The sequence below is a fragment of the Columba livia genome, chromosome 2 (genome assembly GCF_036013475.1).
Source record: "Columba livia isolate bColLiv1 breed racing homer chromosome 2, bColLiv1.pat.W.v2, whole genome shotgun sequence".
NCBI classification, from domain to species: domain Eukaryota; kingdom Metazoa; phylum Chordata; class Aves; order Columbiformes; family Columbidae; genus Columba; species Columba livia.
Window position 1 is genome coordinate 118,607,023 of NC_088603.1, and position 18,212 is coordinate 118,625,234.

Sequence of the window (18,212 nt, forward strand, 5' to 3'; positions counted from 1 at the left end):
TTTTAACACACAGAGTTGGGACTGGGCTGGTACATGCTCGCCTTTTGGCTGTAAACTCCTCGTGGGAAGGCTTGTGGGATGAGGATAAGTGGGCTCTGCCTGGCAGGTGAGCTTTTGCCTGGAAGGGCTTGGCTTTGCTTTTAACCCTAGTGCTGCAGTTAGCCCCATGGAGATGTTGTAAATAAGCTTGATTTGGTTTGCTTGTTTGGGTTTCATCACGCAACTTTTATCCATGTCACATTAAGCACTGAATTTGACAGTGCTTGTTTTCTGGTTGTTTTCTTTGGGTTTTTTTGGTGCTAAAAATTTTCCTTTTCCACATTGTCAAAACATAATATGCCCGAAGCAAGTTGTTATTTTCTGCCCTCCAGCACTGGGGTACGCTCACGTCGGGTGACTCTGCACCACCTGCCCCCAGCCTGGCTGTCCAGCAGGAACTGCAGCTGCTGTCTGGTGCTGCTGGTCCTTGTTTCTTGGCATGAGATGTGGAAAGGTGGGTGCATGAAGCGTGGGAAGTTAGGTCAGAAGCACAAGGCAGTTTGACACCCGCTGTCTCCCCCTTGCTCTGCAACAGGGTCCATTGATTGCTGGAGGGTGATACATCTCACCTGGTTTAGCTATAAAATTATGATTTGTCTTGGAAAGCATCTCACTGAACTGTTTGTATGTGGAACTGTGCCTATGCTTTCAGCTCGCTGAAGTCCTTAGCCCCAGAGGGCATCACTAGGCGGTGTTGGTGTGCAACTGCACCAGCCCAAACAGTCTCATTAAATGCCCATCCCACGTTACCCAAAAAAAAAAGACTCGATTCCCAGCCAGGTTACTCAGCCCCCAGTGGGCACCCTGCTGTATGGCAATTAGATTCTCAAAAGTCCTCAGTAAACAGCGACCTGCCGGGAATGGAAACCCTGTGTAAGCCCTGATAGCTGCCACCCGTGTCACACCTAAGCCCCATCACAGAGGTTGTCATCAGGACCTGGAGGTGTGTACAGAGCTCATGGTCAGACATGTCACCACCTGTCCCCCAAAACCAAGCACCGAGAGCTGGCCCCTGGAAGGCAAGCTGGTTGTGTTTGTTGCTGAGCCTGAGATGGGTGGTTTCAGGAGCACATTTCAGGGTGTTCCCCCATGGGCCATGTAGATTTTGAAGGCCTGGGGCGGTGGTGCTACACCTGCAGTGAAGTGTCCAGGAGCAGGGGAGTAAGTGACACTTGTTGCTTACCAAAGCGCTGGCCCCGAGGCAGGACAATGTCCACTCTCTACTGTTTCCTGGGGTGGATTTGGCTGGTACCTTGGCAGCTAGATCTGTTCCTGTCTGCATAAATAATTTCATAGAGACTGAAGCAGAGACAAGCCCTTGATGCCCTCACCCATCCTGCTGAGTACCTGACCCACTGAATCATGGCTTCGTCTCCAATAAGTTTTAAACAGCAGTAAGAAACATTTGAGCATCTAAATTTCAGAATATTTTCTCTAAGACTTGTTTGAATGTCCTACTCCAAATCAAGAAAAGAGAAGCATTTACACCTGGAGAGAAAGGACAAGAAACCTTTATTTAAAAAAACATTTGCAGAGGAAAGACAAAATACTGAATTACTCTGGAGTGTGGCTGTGAATCCCAGAGAAGCACCAGGACCCTGAACTTTCCAGGGACAGCAGTTAAAACACACTGTATTTCTTACTAGTTTTTCCTGATAAATGGGGGCCAGGCCACCAGGGAAGGCAAGGAAACAGGGCAATGCTTCAGCCTGGCTTTAACCCTTCCTGGTCTCCTCTCCTCTCAACCCAGCCAGATGTGCAGGACTTCTTTTGGGCAGAGGGGCCAGGAGCCTGGCGAGGTTGGGCTGGTCCTGTGGAGCCCATGGAGCCTTTCTCTGCTCTTGGGGTGCGGCAGCACCAGCAGGACACCAGCTCCTGGGGGATGCATGGGCTGGGGTCAGGTGGTTGCGGAGCAGGACTGCGGGAGGGACACCTCATCCAGGGGAAGCACCTCACGGTGCACCATGGAGTTTCACAGGAAAATGGTGGCTCGACAGTGACAAAGAATCACACACAGAATCACAGAATTGACTGGGTTGGAAAAGACATCAGAGATCATCAAGTCCAACCCTTGGTCCAACTTCAGTCCAATCTCAGTTTAAAAACCTCCAGGGACGGCGAGTCCACCACCTCCCTGGGCAGGCCATTCCAGTGCCTGACCACTCTCTCTGTAAAGAATTTCTTTCTAATATCCAGCCTAAATTTCCCCTGGCAGAGTTTAAGCCCATGCCCCCTTGTCCTATTGCTAACTGCCTGGGAGAAGAGACCAATCCCCACCTGGCTATAACTTCCCTTCAGGTAGTTATAGAGAGTGATGAGGTCACCTCTAAGCCTCCTCTTCTCTAGACTAAACAACCCCAGCTCCCTCAGCCTCTCCCCATAGGTCTTATGTTCAAGTCCCTTCACCAGTCGTGTTGCTCTTCTCTGGACCCGCTCCAGCACTTCAATGTCTTTCCTGAACTGAGGGGCCCAGAACTGAACACAATACTCCAGGTGTGGCCTCACCAATGCAGAGTACAGGGGAAGGATCACTTCCCTTGTCCTGCTGACCACGCTATTTTTGATACAGAGCCACCTGACAAGGAGAAAAAGGGGGAGGGGTGATTTCCCTGGTTTTCTCCTCCTCCCCAACAAGAAGCAGTAGTGCAACGATCATTTTGTTCCACAGCTAGAAGACCGGAATGGCACTTGAGGGCTAACCAGGGAATGGGACATAGAGATGAGCAGATGCAAATTGTTTGGGGAGAGTCAAAAAAACCTGCCAACACTCTCCTAGGGAGGGACAGTGCCTTCCTGAGGGTGGTGTTGGGTCTGGTAAGGCAGCGCAGCGGCTGCTGGATGGACCCTCCCTATCCCCTCATCCCACCTGTGCCAGGGCTCATGCCTCCCCCTCATCCTGAATTGCTGCTCATCTATTGTCCTCACTTGGGTCAGCTCATTGCACTGATCCAGCCTGCAGCCACCTCACTCCTACCAGCTGAAGGAATTTCTTTATTTTTTATTTTATTTTTTTTTTAGTTCTTTTAAGCTCTGTGCTCTGACTCCCTGCAGGTGTTTGAGCCCTGGCAGTGCCAGCCTGGGCTGGGTTTGTTCAGCTGCACCTGTGGCTGTTGAGTTGCTGAATTAAATCTTCCACATACCCAGGCTCCTGAACGGCCAAGTGCCACCGCAGGGAAACGCTTCGGACCCTGCACTCCTGGTTTTCTCATGTTCTTTGGTGGGTGCCCTAAACCTTTTTCCAATAGAGGTTTTGCATGAGTTTCCAGCAGGAAGGAGATTAATGAGATCAAATTCTCGGCTACGTCTTTGGCCTCACCAAATGAAATGTTGCACAGTATCATTTACCATGAGTTTCATAGACAGGTAGACTGTTACCTTCTCTTGTCCCATCAAAAAGGAAAAACAAAACAAAACAAAACAAACAACAACAACAAAAGCAAACAAAAAACTGTAAATAATGTGGAAACTGTAACCAAACCATTTCCAGTCCTTAGCTGCTGCTCCCTCCCAAAACCTTTTGCAACAAAAAAACCCTAAACACCCTTTTTTGGACACGGTTGGCTTAATGTAGGAGGTAGCTCTTTGGTAGTTTTGCTACCAGACCGGTGACACTGTTTGGTGCTATGGGTGATTGACAGGCTGTGACCTTTCTGTGTAAGTGCCATTTCTTACAGGCAGCATATTTTAACAATGAAATTTTTGAAACCTAGCTAATTTCCAGATGAGGCACATGGTGTTAATGAAGTGACTTGGCAGATCCCCATCCTCAGTACTTGGGGGGGAAAAAAATAAAGCAGCGGTAATCCTTATTTTAACTCCTTGATTTTGAAAAACGTAAGTTTGGGGGGAAGTGCCTCTAAATGTAGATGCTTACTTCCCTGACTTCAGGAAGCAGCTGGCCAAGCCCTTCAGCGTGAGGCTCAAAGAGCTGTAGGAAACTCCTTATTCCCTGCATGAAGATGGGCCTAATTCAGTGTTTTTGTGGAGAGCTCATAGGCTCCTTACTGTGCCCAAAAATGTACTGGTGCTGTACCACATCTCAGCCTCAGACACCTCCAAATAATATTTTAATTGTGGGGCAGTGATGGGGACTAAGTAAAATCCTGAGCACAACAAGCAGCATGCAGGAACCTCTGTATCAGCTGGGAAAGGGGACTGCAGGCTGCAGGGCTTTCCTCTGTGCTTAGCAGTAGTAGTATTTTTAGTTAGAGTGAAATTATGACAGCGATGGTGATGACTAGCTTGAACACGAATATTACTCTATATGCTAAAAAAAATGCACTGAGAATATATGCTAATGGTTTACATAGCTTTTTAGATACAACTAACGAATTTCCAGATCTAGTGCACACCTGGTTATTTAATCTGAGAAGGAGATATTCTGCTGTACTTGTGGATAGTTACTATGTTTTGTTTTGCATCATGAGACCTGAAGCAGTCCCTGACTCCAAGCCACATATCATCTTACTCTTTTCTGGAATCCAAACAAACCCACCCAGTAAAGCCCTGAGCCCACTGACTTGAGGTTTTCATTCCATCAGTCCTTGCCTTGCTGTTTCATGGGCGGGCTCCATCCTTTCCATTTAACTGCTGTATTTTATGGAGAGCAGCACTCTCCAGTCAGGATTGGGTATGGCAGCTGTGATTGACATCTGTCAGAGGTTATGTTCAGGCTTGTTCTGTTGCACAGGGAAAGCTCCATTAGGACAATTCCACTTGCTCTGCATAGGATGTTTCTGCTCATGAAAACCCAGCAGCTTTGTGCTTTGCTCCTTACCTGACACCTCAATTTGACAAATAGAATCCTAGAATCATAGAATAGTTTGGGTTGCAAAGGAACTTCAAAAGTCACGTACTCCAGCCCCCTGCAATGAGCAGGGACATCTTCAACTAGATCAGGTTGCTCAGAGCCCCGTCCAGCCTGGCCTGGAATGTCTCCAGGGATGGGGCATCTACCACCTCTCTGGGCAACCTGGGCCAGTGTTTCACCACCCTCAGTGTAAAACATTTCTTCCTCACATCTAGCCTGAATCTCCCCTCTTTTAGTTTAAAACCATCATCCCTTGACCTGTTGTAAGGTGCCCTGCTAAAAAGTCTGTCCCCATCTTTCTTACAGGCCCCTTTTAAGTACTGAAAGGCCACAATAAGGTCTCCCTAGAGCCCCCTCTTCTCCAGGCTGAACAACCCCAGCTCTCTCAGCCTGTTACAACCCTCTTATAATCTTCGTGGCCTCCTCTGGACCTTCTCCAACAGGTCCATGTCTTTCCTGTATTGAAGGCTCCAGAGCTGGACACAGTACAATCTCTAGTTGGACACATATAGCAGAGGTTCTCAATTGTAGCACTTTTTAAGGGCCAAATGGGAGCTTTTCACTACTGTTAGTGTCATGGATGTGTTATAAGCTTTTTTGCGCTGTTTGGGACACTTTCACCTGCCCGAGGCTTTCACACCTGGACCAAGGGCCCTTTGCTATGGACTGAAAGGGTGGCGCAGGGCAGCAGTCATCCCAATGCCCTTGCCCTGGACGAGCCAGGCTGTGCTCCTGCTCCAGCCCCTTCCATAGAATCATTTCAGTTGGAAGAGACCCTCAGGATCATCAAGTCCAACCATAACCTAACCTAACTCTAGCACTAAACCATGTCCCTAAGAACCTCGTCTAATTCCAAAAGGCCCAGGAGGACTTGGCTGGTGCTGGAGGGAGGTGCATTGTACATGAACATCTCTTGCTGCAGAAGGTATCAAAAGTCCTATGAGAAGAGCCTTGTTAAATGATAAACCTAAACTTTGTCCTCTGCGGTACAGGTCAAAGTACCTAGTAAATATCTGAGGTATGTGCCAAAAGTGCAATGAAACACCTACGACCAGCCACTTCATTTCCACATGCCTCCTTGCCTTTTGATGCAGCTTTTTATTGGGCTTTAACTTTCTTGTATTTGTAGAGTGACAGTGTGAAAGCTGAGTGCCTCGCCTAACCAGGCCTTAGTCATAATGCCACCGTCTTTATTGATACCAGAGATTAAAGGAACAAAATGGACTTATAGTCTATATATACTTGTGTAAGATGTCTATCACACACTTATGAAGAAAACGCTGTCCATTAATTATCTCTCTAAATAGTTAAATGTGCATGTTTTCTGTGATTAAAATGCTGTAAATTATCTTTTGAAATGAGGTATACACTGGAAAATCTGGTTTTATTTTTAAATATATGTTTACAGAAATTACAGCTGAACAATATTTTTCATTAATAAAACCTGATAAAAATATTCTGAATTTCTTGATTTACAACACTACTGACATAAATAATTGAGCATATTTATTAAGAAGGAAGGTATCAAATAGCAATTGTTGCTGGAGAGTATCTGAAACAAAAACAAGCTCCCCACTATTCCTTAGGCCTCAGTGAGCAATATCCTGAGTTTTTCATGGAGTTTTTATGCAGGAGGCAGATCCCCCTGCTGAAAGGTTCATTGGGGACCGGTGCCAGTGGCAGCCCTGTCCCTCAGCAAGAGGGGGACAGCTCCATCGCGAGGGAGGTGACAGGGAAAGCTCACAGACAGTGAAAGGGCAAAGACTCATTTTTATTACACCTTTTATAATAACTATTAAAAGCCTCAATGGAAGCGATCCTCTACAGTGAATTGTGGGTAAGAAACAATCTTGCCACCAAGGTTACCTGAAGATTGGCTGCCGGAGAGGAACAGCCACATGTGGTACAACCTTGGCACAAGTGCAGCGGCTGTTCCTGTGCGGAGCTGCCATGCTGCTGGGTCGGCCGGGGCTGCTTTTGGCTTTGCCCAAACAAATTAACACTTCCAAAGGACAGAGATAATGGAGTATAACCTCGAACTGTTAAACAACAATCTGCTGGAACAAACTGCCACAGTCTCATCATTGCCTTCTCATTATCCAGTAATGAAATAATCACCCAAATACTTTAGGTGTTATGTAAAGCTGAAAGCCATTTTCTGTTTGCCATGTGCCTCACTGTTTCTATTAATATGAAAATATTCTAGTTTTAATTACAAGTAACATACGTCTGCAGAATGGTTTCAGCTGATTGTCACCAAGGTCTCTGTGAGAGACAAAAGCACAGACTTTCACTACAAGGATGCCTACAAGTTTGCAGGGTTTGAATTAGCACTTTCCTCTGAGTGATCTCAGGGCCTTTCAAATAAGTCCTTAAGCTCTGTGGCCTCTCCAGTTCTTTCTATGTTGATTTTAACACAAAGACAATAAAGCTGCTTTGCTGACCACATATAAGAAAAATAATTTCTAAAAAGTCACTGTTTTAATACAGCTTTAATACAAAAAAAAAAAGCATTTTCTATATTAGTCAAGTTAACCAATCATGATAAAAGTGGTTAAAAGCTTTTTTTTCCTTTTGGCCTTGAAGTTCTGATCTGGTTGCAGCTGTGTCAGGGTACAGGTCCCTTGGCAGACTGGGCTTTAGCGAGCAGCCCCTCACATCCAGGGTTCCCATCCTTCCCAGACTCTGCCAAGAATGTTGGGGTCTGTCGCTTGATCGATGAGGCATCTCACTTGGGTCTCTTCTGAAAGTCCGTTCTCCGGCTCTTTGGCTCTGATATTATGATCAGGATTACCGCGAGCCACAGCTGCAAAATCATTATAAGAAGGCGATTTCTCATGGCCCAGGCGTAGTTCATCACTAGAATTGAGAGCACAGAAATAAGCTCTTAGTGAAAGCAACCAGCAAAAATCTGAGATGGATTTTTAAATATGAAACAGTACTTGAGCAGGATTCATGCTGCTCTATTTTTCAAGATGTGGAGACTGCTCAGTAGTGGTAAAAGGCTTGGCCAGTGAAGACTGGTGATTTCAGGTACCCTTTACTAGTGAATATTTGTGATGAATATTTCGATCTTGTTAACTGCCTTTAACTGAAAGAAGGATGCAGCAGTTTACATCCAAGCTGTTATCTCCTTACCTGCCCTGCTGATTTGTGTCTGCAAGAAGTATTTTGCTGCCTTTTGCAGTTCAGCCTTGACCGCAAAACGGACTCCTCCCAAGTCCTGCACTTTTCAGTATTTGTATGGTTTTAAAACATACTTGCTCTCTTCACTTTTTTTCTTTTTTTTCCTTGATTAATCCAAAATGTCTTTTTAAAAGAGGATGGAAGGGATTAATTGTACTTTAACCGAACTTCAAAGACACTCTGACTTGAGCCAGACTTGACTAGACTGATATAAATAAACTGAGAATACCATCAGATTTAAATTCCATGGTTTTGGGGAGCAGCTCACCTCCATGCCTCCCATACAGCTGGTTCAGGTTCCATTTCAAGCAACTGCCCAGCAGAAGCATATCGATGCAAATGCTACCCCTAGCCTAAAGGCTGTGGCAACGAGCATAAAGAACAGCAGTCTGGGGAGTGAGAAGTTAAACAGGCTCACGGGGTGGGGATGTGTGTGCTGCCAGGAACAGTAAAACCGCTCAGAAGGCCTGAGCTGGAGAGGGAACATTCACAGGGAGATATCTGGTGTTTTGGCTGGCAGGGGGATCCAGAGAGCTTTTGTGGACCAAAATGATTCTGACAGGAGATTTGTTGAAATTTTGCCCTGTCTGCTTCTTCTCTTTCCCTAGCTGCCATTCCATCTGAAGGGAGCAAAATCTGACACAGGAGACTGCCAAGGCTCGTAGTGGAACAGTTTAAAGCAAAAGGAGAACATCTTACCAAGTGACTGCGGCTGGATTGGCACCCGTAAGCTTTCTTTTGACATAGCTGACTCTTTGCAAAGGGTACCAGTTTACTTCAGATGTGTTTATTTCCTTAATCCACGTGCCTCCTTTTTTCAGCTGTCTTTGTTCAAAGTTCTACAGAGAAAACAAATTTGCCCTATGTATCATGAATTGCACACTTAAAAGGACCTTTAAGCCACTACATCATAGCAAGTCAAGCCAGTAATTCTTAACTGCATATGCAGTGGACAACAAAGTAGTAAGATGATATCTAGCCTGCTTTTAACTTAAAATTTAATTTACAACTGAAGTTACTGAAGCACAACTAGTATCAGATTTTTTCCTCTGTAATTATTAGTTTGATATATACAGTGTTGTTGTGTAAATTCAAGAGGCTCGATGCAAAACATTGAAAATATTTATGCTGCTGCTGCCACAAGTGGCATAATGCGACCAAGAGATACCCACGTTTTTAGGATTATCACGCAGATAAAGAACAGTACACTGATAACACAGACACGCACTACTATTCTTTGTCCATCAACATAGAATTCTGTCATTTTAAATCTTTTAAGCTCAGTTACTCTGAGAAATTAATAAAAAAAAAAAAGAAAAGGAGCACTAAAAGACAGCATCAAATATTTTCTTTTCCAGCAGTTTTACCCTTATGGCAATTTAAGAATTTTCACATGAAGAAAAAGAGGAAAAATCCCACCTTCCAGTCCAAAGAAGGCTCTTTTACAAATACATCCATTGTGCTGATGAGGAGATCGGGATCCCTACGATAAGCCCTTAGGGCATGCACCATCACACTGTAAATGAGACCCCACTCTTTCACTGGCATCATCAGATTAACAAACTGGCGAGTCAGACGAAAGGGCATCAACTCTGGCACACCCAAGAACTAGCCAAGGGGAAGGACAGACAAAAGAAAACAAGATTTAAGAAACCTTGGAACAGAAGAATTAGAAATAAGCATTTTGCTCTTTTTAAGCTTTGAAACCCTCTTTGTCACTTAGCTGAAAATAACTTGCAACACAATAGAACAGGACCAAGTTGTGACATCAAAGCTCTAGTCAGGAATATTTAGTGACAGTGGTTGAAAGCATGGCTGAACTATACAAAACACCACCATATAGACTCCATGAAATTCTATAGCTCCCTTCATGTCTGAGAATATCTGAAAACACAGATTTTACTCTATTAACTAGAAATAACTTGTAAAGATTATTTTGCATCAGAAAAATGGCAAATGAGGAGCAAATTCAGTACTGAGAATACAATGCGTAATCGCACCTAATAAATGCAAAAGCTGTAACAAATTAATTAGAGAACAAATACCTGCGTAGCTGAGCCAAATGCATATCCAAAGTCTATTCCCACCATGCCACCTGTCTCCTTGTTAATCATGAAGTTGGACAGATGTCTGTCTCCAATACCAAGTATCCAGTGGCTGATGGACATCAGTGCGTGAGAGCTGGCAAAATGGGACCGCAGGGACAGGAAGGCTTCAGGAGATGTACTCATTTTCACAAAGGCTCGCCTTAAAATAGAATTCACTTGTTGCACACAGCTAAAAAGCCAACATCGGTTTCACAATGTGTAGTCATTAACAGCGCACTTACCGCAGCAGGTCTTCTGGAACGCTACTTTCCCTGCTTTTGAAAGACATCACTGTTTCTGTTCGGCTAGCGTTTCTACAAATGAATGAAGGAATAACGTTAGCTACTGAAATAACAGCCCACCAGATGTTAAAAGTCAAGATGTGTACATGACTGCATTGGCACGTCATAACCCAGTGAGCAGTACAGCAAGCAATGCAGAGTTTGCCCAAAATTGTTTATTTGATATTAGAAATACCCCCTCCTCTCTTTTTCTCCCAACAGTTATTTCCCTGACTGACATTTCTTAACACAAACCTATGTAGTTCTGTCAATTTTCCCACAGATTAATTAGATGGGTCAAGTTTTAATGCAGCAACATTACTGTGCCCTTTCTGGTTGGACAGTCTCTTCCAAGCAGAGAAACCTATTATCGTGGCCTTTCAGTACTTAAAAGGGGCCTATAAGAGAGAGATTTTAGCAGGGCCTGTTACGACAGGAAAAGGGGTAATGGTTTTCAACTAACAGAGGGGAGATTCAAGCTAGATGTAAGGAAGACATTTTTTACACTGAGGGTGGTGAAACACTGGCATAGGCTGCCCAGAGAGGTGGTGGATGCCCCATCCTTGGAGACATTCCAGGCCAGGATGGATGGGGTGCTGAACAACCTGATCTAGTTGAAGATGTCCCTGCTTATTGCAGGTGGGGGTGGACTAGATGACCTTTGAAGTTCCCTTGCAACCAAAACCACTTTATGATTCTATGAAACTAAGGCCCTAATTAGGCCTCTCAGCAGCTTGCAGAGGCTACACTGACACTAGGAATTAGTGCAGCACAAAGGGAGGCAGCAGCACTGAACAGGTGGTGCTGAGGACATCCATGGCCTACACATTTGGGGAGGGTGACTGCTCTGGCCTAGCCCATGTCTGGTCCTGGGACCTCAGCGCTGGTGAGCAGCTGGAATGTGCCTGGGTGTTGTCCTCCCAGTCAAGTTTCCTCTGACAGGAGCCAGTTTATGTATGAGGAGACAGCTCAGCCACGGAAGCCAGCGTGAGATGAGCGGGGGTGGTGATCGGGAATTTACTTCAAAAGCACGACTGAATACAAGTATTAACGTAGACACAGCTCAGTTAAACGAGTCAATTTTCCTTTAAAATGCAAGACACTTACTTAAGCAGGTTATTAGCTCACCAGAAACATTCCACCACAAATTTCACTTCCCCCTGTGCTACAGTGCTAGATCTAAGCAGGTGTAGAAATTCCTCCAAGAGGATGCTCAAGTCACGACCCCAATCATCAAATATTCTCAAATTCTCAGTGAATCACAGTGATTTTCTGTCCAACTTCAGCAGGTGCTCTGACTCTGAGGCAGCTTACCTAACTGCATAATTAGGAATAAGACACGTAGTAAATAAAGTTGAAGAGGAGCATCTGCCTCTAGACACTTCCTTAAGGAAGTGAGCAAGCTTCTGGAAGCCTTCCTGTGCTCTGGTGTGATTTTGGCAGTATTAAACTCCTCCTGCAGAGCACCTCCAGTAAGACAAAGCAGTACAGCAGGCAAAACAAAACAAAAAAAGAAGATCTAGCCACCATATTATAATGCAGATCATATTTTTCCTGGAATCTCTACAACTCTGTGTGTGTGTGTGTGTGTGTGTGTGTGTGTGTGTGTGTGTGTGTGCACACTCCAGTTACTGTATTTTACATGCAGTTCTCTTTTAAAACCTACCTGTACATAACATGGTATCGAGAGATGCCTTGTGCTTTCCCACTCATCTTGTACAGCCACTCAGAATAGGTAGCACGAGGTCCTTTTTGGCTAAGGAAAGAAAAAGGTGCTGATGATTTTCTTATATTTTCTTACCATTCTGTACTTGAATACCCCCAGGCTGTGCTGCTATAACAGAGGAGGTTTTTATGCACAGGAGGAGTCAGGAAGCTACAGCCTATGTTAATTTTAGCCCTGCTATGGAAATTATGTTTCTGCAGTCAGCGCATAGGCTGATCCATCCATCCATCTCCTTCCCCCGGCTTTGAATGCACTTCAGTCATATGTGACAGGAGATTAGACATCTCAAAGGTGTTAATTTGTCAATAGGTACCGTGAAAATTAGATGCTGCCTTGAGAAGAAAGGCCCAAAATAATTTCTCCAGGGAGGGAAAGATATTTTTAACACAGTCTTGTATCCATTTGAGAGAGCATTATGCAGCCTACCACAGTATGTGCTGCTGTTTGTGCATCCAAACAGGTAGAGAATGCAGGAAGGACATCTGTTATCTCCTCAGTGTGTAAAAGAGAGGAGGAATGGGGGCTTGAGGTATTAACCCATAAGCAGCTGGTCTTCATTAGTTGCACTGCTTATAGAATATTTTTTCTTATAGAAATATTTTTCTCCCATATTGACTAAATACACAGGACATTAAACTTCTGTTCCAGAGAGGCAGCAACTCAGCAAGCACCTGCCTTCTCTCTTCCTTCCAAAGCAAGTTCTGAGATACAGAGCTCCTTTCCATGTAAGAATTGTTTATCATTTATAGACGGTGCAGCCCATCACTTTGGGATAAAGAAAAGGACTACAAAACTTCAGAAAGTCATTCCCTCTGTCCCAACCAAAATATCGCCTGCAAGGATTTAATCAGAATTTTCCTTTGCAAGTGCTGTCATTCAACCATAGCTCAATATAAAGGGTCTTAATTGAATTGGTTGAAGAACATGTGGGAAAATATTTAAAGTCTATACATAACAAGAAAATAAAGGTTTTTTTTTGATAAATCAGTAACTTTTTTTAGAAAGACACTGATGATCTACATTTAGTATATTATTATGGAAATTTTCTCCTCTTATGAGGTGGTTCCATGTGAGTCCTCCTCCACTTTCCCAGTCAATGAATTGAGACCAACATAATAACACTGCTGTTCACAAAAGTGAAGCATACAGCAGTAACGCAAGAAGAACTAAACTGCTCACAAATCAAATAACTGTAGAAAAAAAAAAAGAAAAGGCTCTTTGGAGTCCAACCTCCACGCTGGAGGTTCCTCCCACCTGCCCCATAAACAAGAGAATAGTAAAAATAAATGGTGACAACAATGCTTTGATAAACCCAAACAGAGATTACGTACTGTGAACAACATTGGTAAATAAAATCACATTTCTAAATTCCAGGATAGAAACCGTCTGAAATACTAGAATTGGATCAATTTTACAAATATTCATCCTCCAATTACAATCAAAAGAAAGCTAATTTATTCAAACCCGGCATTTGTATAAAAACAGAGAGTGTTCTTTTACAGTTGTATTCTCTGCAGCTATTAACCATATTCTCCATCCCTGACTCACTGTTGAACTCAGGTTCTGAACTGTTCTGCCCCTGCTCCCCTCCCCTTCGCTCCCCCTCGCAGACCTACCCATTTCCTGCCTGATCAAATCAAGAGATCAAAATCCTTCGCTTGTAAAAATCAATCTGCTGATAAGGAAATGGTGATGATAATGACGTCACACATGATTACAAGCCTCTTGTTTAAACAAGCTGGGTGGAGGATACTCCAGGTACAATGGTACTCATTAAACAAACAGTTGCAATTACTAATTTGGGTCAGGAAGTACAAACTGCCTCCTTGCTTATGGGTGCTTTCATTCCGTTCTTTTAAAAGAAGAAAATGCTGCCACATGATTGTCAGTATCAAAAAATCCATTAGTAGCGGTCTCTATTAGAGCAAACAGCTAAAGCAAGCATTACCTGTTATAGTTCACGTCTTCCTCTTCAGACATGCTATTCTTAAGGAATTCTTTTAAAGTACAAGTATTTTCCAGCCACTTGATGAGTCCCAGTCTGGAACGAAAGAAGTCAGAGATGTGAACAAGTAGCTCAGAGTTGAATTTCAGAGGAATACCACGAATAAGAAGCAACATGTTTTAGTGCCTGCTTGCTAAAAGAAGGTTGAAAGCTACCAATTTAAATATACTCTGAAAAACAGTTTCCAGACAAAGCAATTTCAATGTTGTTTAAAAGGTAAAGAAAAAAAAAAGCCAAGACACAAACCACTCTGAAGCAGAATCTGGCATACAGAAATCTCACTTTCCAACGCCCCAACAGTAATAGGTGTTAACATAAAGATTTCTGTCCCTTCAAGATAAATGCCTACCTTGTTGTCACAGGGATGACCTGGTAAGTTTTTAACTGCATGTTCCTTTGGCTACACATAGCATCTTGGGAAAGGATAATGTTCATAACATCAAACAGCTGCTCAATACGTTGGTCTTGTCGCAGGTCTTCACCACCTTTGACAAGAAAAGGATACTCCTGCTCGTCACTGCCTCGGATTGTTATACGTTTCGGCTTCCTCAAGGATTCCATTACACTTATCTTGGAAAAATGACAGGAAAAAGCAAAATATTTGTGACGGAAGACTTGGCCTTACAGAATAATCACTGAAATTAGGCATATCTATAATTCCTAGATGGCATAATCAAGTTGCTCAATTACTACTAGAGAAACAAATTCCAGAGCTTCCTTTAGATGCCGCAAGATGCACACACAAGCAACAACCTTGTTCTTATTTTTTCAAATGGAATAATACGGACACAAATTTATACCACACAGGATTTTGACTCAAACTTATAAACATACCCGTTCATCAAATCCAGATATTTTTGCATGGTATTCTGGCAGTGGTTTCCCTTTTCCATCATACTGACCTGAAGGGACGGTGGGGAAAAAAAAAAAGAAGAAAAAAGTTAACATAGACTGATTTTATTTTTTTTAAAGTGTGTTTAGGAACAGAATACACTTCCAAATATCTTGTCAAATTGGCAGAATGATTAACTGTGAAGAAAAGATTTTTAAATGCATACAAATCATATGATTTTGTCTGAATTACTAATATGCTTTCCTGTTAAGCTGTTAGAATTGCAGCTCTTAATGGTTTCAGAGGCCACATCCTTTTTGAACTGGATTTAAGCATATATTAGATTTATATAGCAGATTTCCTGGAGTCAGGTCTTTAAAAAAATACTAAGTTCTTAGGTAAGAGTTACAATTTTAGATACAGTTTTAAAAATCAGGGCTTCAGCATAAGAACAGATGTAAGAGATGATGAATGAACAGAGTTATTTCAGATGAAATCTACCTCTGTATAAGGCCAGAAAGAAGGGCCATATGGCCAGTGTAAGAAGATGACCTCATGAACAGCAGCTTTCTTGTAAGGGAGACAGTTCACCACCGACGCTGAAGGGGAACTTACCAGGAACCTCTAGTTCGTTCCTCAAGAACTCAGCTCTGAATTCACTCATCCATGGTGAATATTCTTTCAGGTTTCTGGGTTCTTTATGGGTTTTGTTCATTTTTGAGAGGAGGGAAGTTGCAATTGCATCAAAGTCACTGGCATTCATGTCCAACAGTTCTGAACCACCTCTTCCAAAATGATGGTCGAAGTCCTTCCCAAAAGCCTGAGGTTCATTTATAGAATGGAATCCTGTTAACATGGTGCTAGGAACTCCCCCAAAACACCAAACCAGTACCTTCCTATCTACACACACGGCTTCATCTGGGCTCTGAAAACAAATCAGTCCTCCTTCCACTCCAGTTCTTTTTTTCTCCATTATTTCTAATCTGTCAGAACTCCTCATTGCTTGTTTGGTAGACCGACTAGCTATTATCTATAGAAATATCTTCTTTTTACCTACTCAGTGATATCAAAGATCTGTAGAATTAGATCATAAACCTTTTTGCCATGTCAAAACCAGAAGCTAATCCCTTTTCACCTTCCTCCAGCTGCACTTGGATTCTAGATGAGCAAATCAATAACGTTGCTCATCGAACTTAATACACATACCTCTCATTTGGTTACAAAAAAATAATATTAGCTAGTGAAATATTAATAGAAAATATAAATATTTAAATTTGTACCTATTAAACAAACACAAATTCCATTACTAATCTAAATATAGGATTAATGTAAAAACATGTAATTGATGCCTCAGTCTTTAAATGTTATTACACTTTCAAACTGCTGTAACAAAAGCCAAAAACTCCTCAACTATACAATTTACAAATGGTAAAAAAAAAAAAAATACACATGGATAGATTAGTTAATCCTTCTCCCTGCTCCCCCGCCCCCAGTAGGAATAGTCTGTGCTTTATGGAAGGTGTGGGGTTTTTGTTGGGTATTTGATTTGATGGTTGGGTTTTTTGTTTGTTTTTTTGGTTGGTTTTTTGTTATTTTTAAAAAAATGAGCAGCAACTGTATTACACAGCAAGCAAATACAGCCTAATTTCATATATACATTATTTGCTAACCAAAAGATATATGTATATGTAATACATGTCATCAAGCTTCACGTATTAAGATAATTTTTTGTGTTGTGTTAGAAAACATAAATTTAAATGCTTTATTTGCCATCTCATTTATTATTTGTGATCTGCTTTGAGATAATTTTGGGTGTAAAAATGTATAAAATAATATTTTAAAATTATTTTAAATATCCTGAAAAAGTGCAAAGACATTTAATACGGATCCATTTAATAAACAAAGCATTATCTGCAAGTAGTTAACTGAGTTGACTTCTTGTGTTCGTAATTCAAGGTTCTAAAAAAAACAGATGTCCCCTCTTGGACCTCATTGGTTTTAGCAGCTTGGAAAGATACGTAAGCTCCTTTGTTTTTTCAATGCCTGATCATTTTTCTCCCAAGCTATGAAGGGACACAGCTATTTCACTGAAGTAAATAGAGAAAATATTATCCTTCTGAAGAAGAGACTGCCAGTCAATGTCTTTATCACTTTAAATCTATTCCCAGATGATCACCCAATTGCTTTCTCTGTTAAAATTCAAGGCAGCAAATATTTAATAGCCCTAACACTATTTTAATTAATATAATCCAACAACAGTGTTCAATTTATGCATGACTGGAATTTCATGTTAAGAATAAATGCAAGATTCTTATTATTTAAGGTACATAAATAATACATATGAGATTACAAGCCTGAAGTATGCCACATATTAGAGCAATTTTATGTGTCTGTCAAGAGATATATATTTTTTTTTCCCCAGCAAGGACACTAGAAACTATACAGTTATCCTTGCAGCACACTTTGTTTCTTCATGAATACTGACTGCATCATGAAGGTAAAGAGTTCAGAGCCTGTGCACCATCACCCTGACCCTCTTCTCCTGAAGCCACCAGTGTGTGGAAGGAATGCTGCTCTCCCTCTTCCCCCCTGCAACAGAGGGGATCAACCTCTTCTTGCATCTCCCCTGCTGTTCTCTCCCCATTCGGTTTAATTCAATAACAATTAAAAAAAGAAAATATATATATATATATATATATATATATATATATATATATATATCTCCACCAGCACTACTTATAGTGTCCTTTACTAGTGCACATTTCAGCTTTTTAAAGAACCATGGATTTTTTAAGTGGGCCAAAGTACATTCAAATCATCCGAACAACCAAGCGCAGACTGTTTTGTGCCTGTACCCTGGATGGCTCAGCCTACAGCTGCTCCTCTCCCTCTATCCCCACCCCGGCAGCACCACATCCTGCAAATTTTCATTCCCGCACTCTTAAGTTCAAAGTAATTATCAGACACCCAGATTGTCTTGAGCAACATATTGAAAGGGCCAGTATGCCCCTAAATTCCTAATTACCCTTTTTGAAGTGCATCACCTCACATCCTCCACCTTCCCTGCTCATGGGGTAGGAATCTCCCTAGAGACACTCGTCTAAGTTTATCTAATGCTAATATGACATATGAACGACCATATGGGAGAGACCTGGATGCACCCAGCCCTGGCCATGGCACTATGCACGTACAGTACAAGCAAACAGCCAGGCTTCTACAGGAGTATCACTCTCCTGGCCTCCAACA

General features: G+C 42.4%; 1 protein-coding gene and 1 long non-coding RNA gene across 2 annotated transcripts in view; one reads left to right on the forward strand and one right to left on the reverse strand.

Annotated features, from left to right (window-relative positions):
- The first annotated feature begins 18 nt into the window (after positions 1–18).
- On the forward strand, positions 19–13,419 carry LOC110361058 (uncharacterized). The gene is made up of 4 exons (XR_010470554.1): positions 19–106; positions 372–493; positions 8,644–8,761; positions 9,394–13,419. It is a non-coding gene; the product is annotated as an uncharacterized LOC110361058 (long non-coding RNA).
- PRKDC (protein kinase, DNA-activated, catalytic subunit) overlaps positions 6,215–18,212 on the reverse strand; it is an 85,175-nt gene continuing 73,177 nt past the window's right edge. The window contains exons 77-86 of the mRNA XM_065053483.1: positions 15,582–15,786; positions 14,969–15,036; positions 14,484–14,704; positions 14,078–14,170; positions 12,070–12,159; positions 10,365–10,436; positions 10,081–10,282; positions 9,455–9,643; positions 8,735–8,874; positions 6,215–7,708 (exon numbers count right to left, since the gene is read on the reverse strand). Coding sequence (XP_064909555.1) covers positions 7,504–7,708; positions 8,735–8,874; positions 9,455–9,643; positions 10,081–10,282; positions 10,365–10,436; positions 12,070–12,159; positions 14,078–14,170; positions 14,484–14,704; positions 14,969–15,036; positions 15,582–15,786 — 1,485 coding nt within the window. The 3' untranslated portion in view covers positions 6,215–7,503. The remainder of the gene's footprint in view (positions 7,709–8,734; positions 8,875–9,454; positions 9,644–10,080; positions 10,283–10,364; positions 10,437–12,069; positions 12,160–14,077; positions 14,171–14,483; positions 14,705–14,968; positions 15,037–15,581; positions 15,787–18,212) is intronic.